The following is a 12,621-nucleotide window of genomic DNA, read 5'->3' as shown; positions in this document are numbered from 1 at the left end:
AAGGACTGTAAGTACAAAGGATTTGACCTGTAATTAATGATTTGATTTATATGTGTGTTTTTAAGTATATTTGTTGTGATTATATTGTGGAATATACAAATGCTCTCTATTTAATGTTGTACACTATGAACAATATTCTAACCTCTTCCATGGAAAGAATTCACAATTCCTTCAACCACTACTAAATATAAATATGGTAATTTAATTGTAATTATATTCATAATTATTAATCAGTGTTCCAAATTGATAGGTTAGTAACTTTATGAGGCTGATTTAGGTGAATTGGCTATATATTTCTCTGTTTTACAGAGTGGTAGTGGAGCTATGACTTAGAGCAAATCAAGTCATATAATTTCTTATAATTAATAATTATTTATGATAATTATTAATATTTCTGATAGCCGTCTTACCACACTTTTGAACCGTGAGATCCACCCAAGTGCCACTCAGGTTCATCCTTACATATTTGATATCCTTATGGAAGAGATAGCATTTATGATAACGCCCTTTTATTTACATATTTGACGACCTGTATAAGGTATGATTTATTCATAAAAGAGGCATCCTTAATTCCCAACATTTCTATCCCTCTGCACTGACTCAGCAAGGAAACTTGTTTATTGAAGTGGAAAGAGGAAATTTCATGCTAAAAAGACGATAACTTTATTGATTTGTGTAACTTGCTGAAGTCTTACATGAGATTCAGCCAAACGTTGCAGACTTTCTGCCCCCTCCATTGAATGATTACATCAACCAATAACTCTTTTAATGTACATGTTGACATGGGTGGTTAATCGTTAGGTGTGTAAAAATGTGAGCCTTTCTTTTAACGTGTATGATGAATCATAATATGACTACTGAGGGTGAAGGTGTTATGCGTAAAACTCTGTCATTGAGTCTTATCAGGTTAAGTACAGATCCGAGAGTGGAGTAAGATAAACACAGATCAACATGTTTGGTGTGTGATGTCATCTGCTCAGTCTGCTTACCTCAAATGGTCCTGTATGATGTATACCAGTGATGCGTCTGGTGTGTCTGTATGTCTGATGGGTGAGTAAGTATGTGCCATGGCTGAGTATGTGTCGTTGATATGATATGACAGCATGTTTGTGTGATCACGGGCCGTTTAACAGCTGTTTTTATGCTTTTATTTTGTTGTTTTCTCATCCTGTGACAGAGTTGTTGATGGTGAGGGCTTCCAACCCCCCATGTGACCTTAAAAGGATCGGTCATAGAGATACTGTGGTTTATGTCTAAGGGACCTGTAATGTACACGTCAGGCATGTGGGTCGATTGGAAGTGGAAACAATTAGGTGCCAAGCATTCCTCCTCGCAGAAGGTTGGCAAGAGTGAAGGCAATAGAGACAGATCTGTTCTTTCTTACTTACTTTGGACTAACATGCCTATAATTTGTCTCCCTTTCTTTCGTTCTTTGTTTCTTTAAATAATTTCTTTATGTCCTTGAATTTGAACTTCCTTGTTTGTCAAGAATAGTGATAAGAAATAACCTTGCCCTGAGCCAAAAGGCTTTACAGTTATATTTAAAAGTTAGAGTTACTGGTGCAGGATTTATTGATCAGGTTTCAGTATGACATCATTTTCACCTTATCTTGCCGGGAATGTCATCTTAAGCATGCCAAAATCCAAAGACAAATGGGTGTAAACACACCTGCAGATGCAGATGAATCATCTTCTCTTCTTTTTACTTGCACAATAATTTGTTGTATGTGTAGTTTTTTTTTTAATCTCTTGCCCTTCCCTTTCTACCTTGCAGTGGCCTGCAAGGTAGAAAGTTCCTGATTTATCTTTCTGCTCATTAGAATAATTTTATAATGACTAGGTTCACCATTAAAGCAGTGGCTGGTCACAGAGTAACCTTCCACAGAAATTCACTCATCAGACAGCTGGCTATGGGAAGGAATCTTACTGGACCAACAGCTCAGACACTTTTCCTTACAGCAGACACTATGACTTAAACTATCACATGCTCATGGAAGTATGAAAAAAATGTTATTAGTGTGACTGTGTCAAGAGTCAAGTGAAACTATCATCATTTTGAAAGTGACATCATTGACAATGACAAATGGAGATTTCCCCCCTGGCAGTTGAGTTTCCCTAACAGCAACAAAACATCTCGCTCATTGAAAACAATGAATTCACGTTGAGCCCAAATGATCAGTCGATTAATACATTAACTGGACTTCGACATTTGAAACCAAGAGACAATTTTGCTATTCGGAGTCATCCCACACTATCTCTATGGATAGTGGTTTAATTGCTAGTTTACCATTTCCAATGAACACAGAAGTTTATTTTGAAAAGCCACTATGCATGTAACTCTATAGCCCGCTACTGTTCTCAGCTTGAAGCTAACATTGGCTGCTTTGTATAAACACTCCTCCCAAACTGTAGGCAGTTGAGTTGCACTGTGGGTAATGTGAAGGCCAAAGGTTTTGACATGTAAGATGAATCATGGATGGATAATAAGAAGTGGATAGGGCGCTGCAACACAACATTGGTGCCAGTTTGTCCCAGTGGCCACTCGTGGTATTACAGCAAAGATATTCTGCCGCATTAAAGCATTCCCGCACAGACCAAATTAGTAAAAGAGAGAAAGTCTATAAAACTGTTGACAGGACACCTTTAACTACAAGCAAGTTCAATGATCTATCTTTTTATTGTGAATGTTTGGTTTTACCTTTGTAAAACTTTCTCCCAGCCAAGGAAAAAAGCATCTATGGCGTCATAACAATGCAAACTCAGAGCTTGAAACACTTCACTGCATATACAGTAGGCTGCGTAACGCAGGAAGCCTCCCGCTCAACTGTTGTATATTTTGGCATATACAACAGATGAGCAATTGTCATTGGACTGAATAGGCGCCATCTTTGGGTCCAGTATCCAGTTCTTTAATACATCCATGAGATGAAGAAGAGACAACGTATCTGGTTTTGCTGCGTTTGATATTTTTTTAAATTAAAAACTGTGCATTATTGGGTCAACTCAAGATATCTGTTTAAACATTAGAATTATGTGTGAACACAACTACAAATAGATATACTGTTGTGTTAAAATGAACTGCAGAAAAACTCTTCGACAATCTACATCTGTGATTATGTCATTGAAATCTATGGAAGCGACAAGTGGCTTTCCGGGCGTCATTGCCAGTGCTTCACGTGAGGGGTTGGTCGGCGCCAGCTCCCAGTTGACCCCAGTTCCAGCCACATGCAAGGCGTCACGTAACTCCATTCTTGGATCACAGCCTCCACACTGGGTCTAGATCCAGAGAGGTCCAGAATCGGTCAGGGGGAAAACACACACTGAAGACTCCTGATCTACTTCCACACCAGGGCCCAAGGCCTGCTCACGCTCATTACACCCACACAAAGCAAGATGTGCTTTCCTGCTCAATCTCATAGACCGGGACCTGAGTACGCCACACATTGATGCGCAATGGAATAATAATACCCACCCTCGGGCAACTGACGGCGGGGAAAACAAATAATTTGCACACACAATTAGGTCATTTTCATGCCGTGATGGGCCAATCCCTCTGACGGGCAATCCTACGCCTGGTCCTTTGAATAGCGGGACAAAGATTATGAGTTGGAAGAGGAACCGTTTATCAGGTTCAGTTAAGATGACAACGGATGCACATGACTTAATTAATGTAATTTCCACGCTTCTGTGTGTGTGGTTTAAAGCTTGAATCGTCCAGTGTGAGGGGAGATGGTAAATGTGCTCTCTGTATCGGTTATGAGAAATGTGTGAATGGATGGGAAAATTTAGCTTGTCATTGTCTGTGTTTAGATGGGATGATGCCCTGCGGCCTGGCTCACCACGCCGTGCCGACAGTCACGTCGACATTCCTTCCACTATGTTCGTTTTGGATTGGGCACCCTCAAACAATAACTTTATTCCTCTGTAGCACTGCCAGCCTATACTGCTGAGGCAAGTTTTCCTGTATGCCTTTGGACCCTGTGCTAAACTTCACACCTCATATACAGTAAAATGGTATTTTTATCCCCCTGCATCTTTTCCCGGCAACATGTGTATCAAGCAATGGAAAATTTTAGGGATGTGCTTAATACCACAGCCTCTACTACAAGCATCACTTCCTCATTGACACGCGATGTACGCGTTATGTTAGTAATAGAAAATCACGCACACAAAGAACTATCAAAACAGAAACAGTACACAGAAACTGTTGCTGGGAATGTACAGTAGCAATATTACTCAAGGACCTGTTACTTTGCCTTAGGAATAACAACAATTCAAAATCTTTCCTCTACTTAACTGACTTACAATAACTTCAAAGGAAAAGGGAAGGTACCGGTGAGAAATTCCTGATCTGTTCCTCTTCAGCTGATTCAGATCACGTCTCATCTGACAGCAGGCAGCCCCCCTCCAGCCTGACAAGCGTCGACATGTTTTAACTGATGTGCAGAAAAGTGAAATCTCAGGTTAAGATTAAAACAATGGCTCATGAAAAATAAGTAATGACATTTATCTGATTGCATAGATAATTTATTTGTTGTTTATTTGACCTTTGGTGCAACATAGTCTGTTGTTGCACTTTCAAACCTTTAGATAATATGTTTATATGTACAGTAAGTGTACATGACTACAGCTATAAATCTTGAGCATAGGACCTTGTGGAGAGTAGTAGACAAGATGTTCTTAACTTAAGGTCTTTTCAGTGTCTTTCTCCAGAACTTCTTTCTATCTACCCATCCATTCACTATACCAGCTTATCTTTAAATGCTGGTGCCAATCCAGCTGACATTGGGCTAGAGTCAGGTTACGCCCTGGACAGGTTGCCAGTCAGTCACCAACCCAGTCAACCTGGTGTGTTCAAATTAGACACAGTGCATAAGGCAAAATATATATAATATATATAATATATATAATATGTACTGGAGCGTTTCTAAAAATTGAGACCCTACCGGTTGCAGGACATCGTGCGGTTTCACTGTTGTAAAAAAGTTTTGTTGAATTTATGCTACAAAACCACTTCTCAAGGTTTAGGACAAAAAGCTTTCTGGTTATGCATTAATAAATGCATGTAAATGCTGGAAGTGAAGTAGTAACAATGACGACGTGACTACTGGAAGACATTGTTCCGAAAAAACGTGATGCACAAAAGTTAAGTCAAGTTTGAATCACATCATTTACTTTTATTTCACATGGGACAAAAAACCCATTCTCTTGGGTGAAAGTCTGGGGTTTGTTTGACCCAACCACCACTGCTCCCACCCTCCCTAATGCTTTCAGCATCATTCATAATAACGACTGATAGAGGGTGCCAATAACTCCAAACATGAACATGGGAATGGATCAGCTTATCATATGCACGCAACATTTTGGCATTTAGGCAAATGCATTGCACATTGTTGAAGGTTTGAAGGTCTAAAGTCAAGTCAAGTCAATTTTATTTATATAGCCCAATATCACAAATTTGCCTCAAAGGGCTTTACAGACTGTACATAGTATGACACCGTGTGTCCTTAGACCCCCCAAGGAAAAACGTCTAAAAAAAACAACCTTTTAACATGGGAAAAAGAAGAAGAAACCTCAGGGAGAGTGACAGAGGAGGGATCCCCCTCCCAGGATGGACAGACCTTCAATAGATGTCGTTGTACAGGGCAGATCAGATTTGAGTAGAATATTGAGTAGTCACACCTGAGAGCAACTGATCTAACCTGCACATTTTTGGACTGTGAAACTGTGAGATGAAACCAGCAAGAAACCCATGCAGACACAAGGAGAACATGCAGACTCCTCAGAGAAAAGCCACATTCAGTCATTGTGCAGTCCCTATCAATCAATCTAAACAGTATTCAGCTTATTTTACATAATAAAACCAGATTGCAATTATGTACTATGTGCATTATTTTTGTCAGTGGTAAATTACAATTCTGTAATCAATTAATTGTATATTAACTGTAAAGAAATAATTGAGTAATTCCAGTAAACACCAACAATAGTCATTAAATGTGCAACTTATAACTCCTTATTCTATCTGTAAATCAGGAATACATATCTAGATTTATAACAGTAATTACTAGGTGATTTTGAAAATGCTTTCAAATTGCTTTCAACCCCCAATCCCCCCCGGTATTTCTTTTCATTTAAACATGCAATAACCTTTGAAAGGGTACAAATATTCTGATGGCAGACTACAGTTTCTTCTGCTCTCGGTTACCATAGAAAGGCAGAAAACAAATTTGGAAAGGCAAACGTTGAAGATGTGCAATTGATTTATGTATTCATCTTTTGTCACACCTACATTAAAATATCTGAGGGATGTGGGGTTTGCAAAGTGTGTGAGTTCTTAACAGTAGTGTGTTACTGACTGGCAGAGAGAGAGGAACGGTAACAGGCCGCCTTTGTTTTATTTATTTTTTAAACTATTTTTGCCATTGCCATATACCTCCAATCTTAAATATTTTTTTGTTTTGTACAAAAAAAAGATATTTTTCAGAGTGTGCATTCAATCCAAACTGTGTTATGTTAACTCTCAAATGTACCTTGCTTTAGCTAAAAGTGTATGCTAAATAACATTGTAGAACTGCTGTGTGCTTTCCTCTCATCCAGTAGTTGGATAGCATTGTTTTGGATTGCATCGGTTCATTAAACCAGAAAAACTTGATTCTTCCTGTAGCATCAGAGAGTTTATCCAAGACCACAATTGGAGTCACAAAGTAAAAATAATAACAATGTCAGCTGATTTCTGAGAAATGTGCTCCATTTCATGGAGGCATTTATTAGTGTCAACTTTGCAAGTCAATAGGCAGAACAGAACTACAAAACTGGTTATTTACAGTACAGGGCTGAATGTAACAATTTCCATAGAATGACAATGAAATTCTAAACAACAGTGCAGCGTAGTTATTAATGTCGTTCAAAATACCCAAGCCAGTAAACAGACTGAAGTGGAACAAAAATCAGTAAAACAATATTTAAATAGGATATGAACATAGTGATGTTACTGTTTCTCTGATACAAAAACAGATTACTGTGGTGTCCTGGGACAATCGTACAATTTAGAACATGAATGGAAGAGAAGGGACAATAGGAATGTACTGTACACTACTATGTAGTTGAAACTGTAAACTAACCTTCAAGTATCAAGTGGCAGTGTCTGAGGTCATTACTGTAACAATAACTTATCATACAACAAATCTTTCAATAAATAAAACACAACCACAGACTGTTTTCTTGATAATCAGACAAAAATGTGCAAAACTGCATATTAAAAAAAAAATCTATTTTGCACTTTTTAATGTTATTTTATAAATAGAATAAAATAAATACAAAAATAAATATATAAATAAATCCATAAAAAAGAATGACCTTATAAAGTTAAATTTTAAAAAATTAGAGCTCAGTAGTCCTCTTTTTCAAAATGACCGTGGGGTTGATGTCACTGCCGCGTGAGTGGGCTGTGCTTGAGTTGATGGTGGTGGACCCCGTGTCTTTAACATCGGGCACGTGAAAGGACGCCACGGGACAGGGGCCACGGACATTATTGCAGACGAGCTTCTGTAGGGAGGCGGTGTTGATGATGTCGAAGCCCACGCGGCCTCCGAATGTGCTTGGCTTCCAGTACTCCGGGGAGCAGATAGCGTTTCCCATTAAGCCTTTGAGGGAGAAAGGGGCCCCCATCTCCACCATGGTCTCCCCAAAGATGGCATTAGTCCTGGGCTTCTCCACCAACAAACCCGGGTAGAGCTCCACAGCATCGACGTGTCCGTAAAACTCCTCGAGCAGTGCGGCCATTTCTTTCTCTCCTGCATAACACAAAGGAGGACATATTTTTAGTTAGCTGGCTTCTCTCACTGGTGCAGCAGCTGCAAAGCTTGCTGCTAGTCTAAATATGAGCTTAATGTTTTGACTAATTAAAATCCGGCAAGTAGTAGATAAAATCCATCTCTCTTCTTGTCTCTCATACAAGCACACACACGATGATAGTTTTCTCTCCTCGTACATCACACTTAGTTTTTAATCAACATTAAATGCTCTTTCCTTGTGAAATTTAAATCTTCTTCTCTGAAGCAGGAGGCCTCTCTCATCTGTTTATGTTGTGCTCTCTGTGATGACAATCTGCTTACATTATCTCAAGATGAAATGAACACTGGTTCTAAGAGTCACGGAAATAAATTCCTTACCTCCTAAACTGTTGGGGACTACAGCTAAGTCCACAGCATTTCTTTGATAATAAGTAATCTGTGACTTTGATCTTAAGGTCAGTAGCATTTGGGTGTGTTGCTCACTTAATTCCTGCAATCAGTTTCTGTCAATGCTGTGAAGGGAGTAATAATTTGGCTTGAGGCAACATTTCATTTAGTTGATAATAAGCTTTTCACTAATGTTCTGACGTCATTCTTTCCGACTTCAAGAATGAAGTTTTGTGACTTTGTCTCACCTGTCATGTCTTCAAAGGAGCTGTAGGGCTTCATGGAGAACCGTTTCCTGTAGGCGTTAAGAGACTGGTAGTGCATTTTTCTGCTGTTTTCAATGGACTTAATGGCCACATACATGATCGGCCCCGGCACATTCCGGCCACCAGCAACCTAAAAAAATGAACAAGATGGAAAGTCAGTTTATCATCTTTAAAACAAATGTCATGATGCAAATTTAAATCTAAATGCTGCTAAAATTCTCACCCGTCCGGCAATCTGATTGGTAAAAGACTCCACTAGGTTACCGATGCCGTGCTCAGTAATTACGGAGGTGTTGAAGACAAACTGTTTATAGTTGTAATCTCTCTCCTCGATGTGGAAGGAATCAGGCATCAGAGGGTGCCAGTGGTACAGGGTGTTGAACTCGGATGCAATGCGGTTCTGGTACTGGAAACGCTGGTTGAACAGCAGCTCGGGGTCAAACTTGAGCTTGAAGTAATAGCCGCTCAGGTGCTGCACGTAGTCCTCGATCACAATCTTGATGGTCTCTCCTAAAAGAAGAGTGTTTACATGATTTATTTGATGCAGATGTTTCACTTAAAAAATGTTTTGAAGAAACTTGAATTGCACATACACTTGAATTGCAATAAACTTTTAGTGAATTAGGAGACATCTTTTAAACTTTTTAATAGAAAACTTCCACACATTCATAGATGTTTTATTTTCCAATTAGGAAGAGGAAGGAATTTTTTTTATTCTAGTAGTCTTTTTATGTCTTAAAACATGTTTAAAGGGGATCTTTAAAGCATTTTGGAGATGAGTAACAGTCTGTTAACATACAGTGAAGTCCTGAAAAGCTGAACATTTCCCGTTTCTCACAGTAGAGGTCAAATGCTTCACTGAGAGACAACAGGGTTACTCGTTGATGATTAACCAAATAAAAAGTACAGCTTCCTCTTTGCATAACTCCCACTGTAACTATATTCATACTATGGCGCCACACGCCTTTCTTATTAATGTTTTGAATATCAAGCTGCAACACAACAACTGTTTTTTTTATTTATCTCTGCATTAACTCACCAATCAGGATGAGCCGTGTGGTCTGGAAGAGCCTCTCGTCGTCCCAGTCGGGGTGGACCTCCTTCAACACATCACACACCCGGTTGTGTTCACGAAGCCAGATGGTGGCGTACATCAGCAGCCCGGGGACCAGGCCGAATGCCTCATGGCCTACTGCGAATCGTTCAGAGTCGGGAACGTGAGGAGGGTAGTGCATGTCAACGCCTACTTCCTGTACAGTTGGGGGGTACACCTCTCCATTCACCATCTGCAGTTATGCAAGAGAGGAAGCAATTGTTAGACACTTGAAAAAAAAAATTCAGCTGTTTAAACTACTATCAATCTTTCTCTTCTCATACCTTAAATTTAAGCTTGCCATCCTGTCTGAGTCTGAGCTTGTGTTGTCTCTCCAGGTTATCTCCATAAATGTGGTTGAGGTCCACCTGAAAGCAAAAACAGCATTAATACAAATGATTAATGTTTCTCTCTTTTTACTTCTAAAATGTGATCAGGTTTGAAATCTCCTGTGCTTACCCCATGGCCTTTAGCGACAGTAAAAGCTGGTCCATTCTTCATATCAGATTTAAAGAACTGGTGGGTGAAATGCTGTGCAAAGAATGCAAACATCAGGCTGGTTCCTTGAGGGTCTGGGATGAACTGTCTTCTCATCAGAAGCTTCTCAGCCAAAAGTTTTGCATCAGGTAGCTCCTTTTTACCTGGGGAAACAATTAAGGACATTACAGTAAGAATACAACACTATGACACAGAACAGGGCCAATTTGATTAGGATGAAATACATTACTGTGGTTGAAATGTTATAATTTACTTTTACTTGTAGGAAAACTGAGGTAATGTGTCATTGTAAATTCCTAAGACATGTTCAATGTGGTTCAGCTTTGGCTTGCTGGGGCAGGTTTTTTGTAAATCTTTTTTTTTTCTTTCTGAATCCAGCAGAAGGGATTATTCAATGTGTGCACTGCTCGTGATGTAATGAGACCTAGCCACTCTTGCTCAGTATTCAAGAATCTGAGAAAACTTGTTTCTCCACAAACAGGGAGAGCGTACTCACCTACTGCTCCCATAGGGGTTGGGCAATCCTCTGACACAGGGGGGAGGGTGCGCGTGTAGTAGGAAATGTTGGAATAGGCCTCCCAGTTTAGGTAATCATAGTCCGCATTAAAAGTTGGAGGACTATCAATCAAGTGGGCTCGAGCTGGAGATAGAGAGATTAAAAGGAAGCATTTCATTATTAGTATAAATGCTACAAATGCTTCTCTAAAAGCTGCTTTACAAGTTGTTCAATGTTTTATGGAACCAAGCCATCTTCTCATTTTGCCTTCAGATAGAGACACTTACATGTCAGCACATATCTCATGATGGCATCCCTCAGAAATGAGATGTTGTTGATGATGTTCCAGAAGCCCTTGAAGTGGGTGAGCAGGTAGTGGACTGTGTTGGGTGTAGGCTTCAAGGATATTTTGACCCAGGTGAGGAATTCAGCTGTAAAAAGCCAAGAAGGAAAAGTTAATTATTGATCAAATCACTCCAACAATCTACCAGATTTTTTTTACTCATGATTTGGGTCATTTAGACTTACGTGTGGTGCAGTTTTGTCCATAATATCCTGTTCGTGTGCAATCACACTCGTAATTATCGTTTCCAAGCGCAGTGCAAAAGCCCCTGTTCTGGCACGGGTATGAGCAACATGGGTTACCTGTGACAGAAAATGTTGGGCGGTTACTAACAGATACAAACTGTGACAACAAAATGCTTCAAAGTATATAAAAAAAAACATTTCAATGTTCGTCCTATAATATAATAGGCTAGACTAAGCCAATGAAGTCACACTGTAATGGCATTATTTAACGTTATAGCTTTATAGCTTATAATATTCTTTTATAACCAGGCCACACATCGTGATTTATAACTTCTGATATAAAGGTAGGCCTACACAAATTATACAAATATAAAAACAAAACCTTAGACACACAAAAGCGGGCTATATTTTGTTAAAGCTGTTAGATCTAAAGTTCTGTTTCTTCTACTCACCTCCTTCGCAGACAAGAACACCCAGTGCCAAGAGGAAAACCGCAAATGTAAATCTGTTCATACTCCAAAGACTTTTGTCTGATCTCGTTTTTTCTTCCCTTCTCTCTCTCTCTCTCTCCTTTTCTTCCGCCGCTGTGGAGTCGCTCTGAGGCTGGAAGTTTGAATGTCCAGACCTGCTCATGGGAGCACCTTTATAGAGAGGGTGACGTCACCTCACCACGCTACTATACGATACAGATTATGAATAGCCTCATACTCATACCTGAGTACTAAGGAATATCTTTTCTTTCACAACCTAAATTTGTCAGTATGAATGAAATTTTTCTTGTGTATTTTGGCACCAATCTGATTTTACTGGCAACGTGTTCCTGAGCCCGTTTTCCCTTTCCTTCCCGACAGAGATATTCAAATTCATTATTAACAAAAACTTTCCACAGTTCCAACTTTTTATTTATTTATCTAAAACTATATTTATTTCTATGCAAACAGCAAGTTCAATGCTGTATTAGTTTACAGAAATGTATTTTATTATATTAAAAATATATATTTTATGATAAGTTACTTTTTTATTTATTTATTTATTTTATTAAATATTTATTTCCCGGCATTTGTCATGCTTTATTTGTTAGAAACATAGAGACTGGACGAGGGGATACAGAGGGGAAGACATTAGCAAAAAGACCTCGGATCGGATTCGAACCCCTTTCTTACGATATTAAACATACATTTCCACTACATATGTTAATATGTATATGTTAATTATATAGACATTTCAAAAAGAGGATGACTAATCCAAGATAATGATATCATTTCAAATAACTTAAGAAATCTAAACTCTTAAGGAGCAAACATATGGAAATAAATATATTTACCGTAGTAGAACTATCTGATTAATTAGAAATTACCTGCTGAAATTTTCTCAAAAAGAACAGGTAATGAAATGAAAATGATTAGACGAATGTCTATATTTTACATACAGACGTATGAAAGAGACAAGGGTCTATGTTGGCATCATATCCAGGTTTTTTATTATTATTATTATTATTATTATTATTATATAAAAACAGTGCTTCTTGAAAACAATTTATGGTAATATTGCACGGAGAAG

At 38.7% G+C, this 12,621-nt stretch overlaps 1 protein-coding gene across 1 annotated transcript; it reads right to left on the bottom strand.

Moving 5' to 3' along the window:
- Nucleotides 1–6,750: 6,750 nt before the first annotated feature.
- ptgs2b (prostaglandin-endoperoxide synthase 2b) lies at nt 6,751–11,636 on the bottom strand. Its single transcript, XM_059341120.1, has 10 exons — nt 11,514–11,636; nt 11,062–11,178; nt 10,821–10,964; nt 10,534–10,677; nt 9,999–10,180; nt 9,824–9,907; nt 9,486–9,732; nt 8,670–8,956; nt 8,429–8,576; nt 6,751–7,793 (listed from the first exon to the last, which is right to left on the bottom strand). Exons 1-10 carry the CDS (start codon nt 11,572–11,574, stop codon nt 7,381–7,383), a joined length of 1,827 nt encoding a protein of 608 aa, XP_059197103.1. The 5' UTR covers nt 11,575–11,636; the 3' UTR covers nt 6,751–7,380.
- Nucleotides 11,637–12,621: the final 985 nt, after the last annotated feature.

The sequence above is a fragment of the Centropristis striata genome, chromosome 9 (genome assembly GCF_030273125.1).
Source record: "Centropristis striata isolate RG_2023a ecotype Rhode Island chromosome 9, C.striata_1.0, whole genome shotgun sequence".
In the NCBI taxonomy this organism is placed as follows: Eukaryota; Metazoa; Chordata; class Actinopteri; order Perciformes; family Serranidae; genus Centropristis; species Centropristis striata.
The sequence above is the reverse complement of the archived record's forward strand: the minus strand, read 5'-3'. Positions and strand labels throughout refer to the sequence as shown.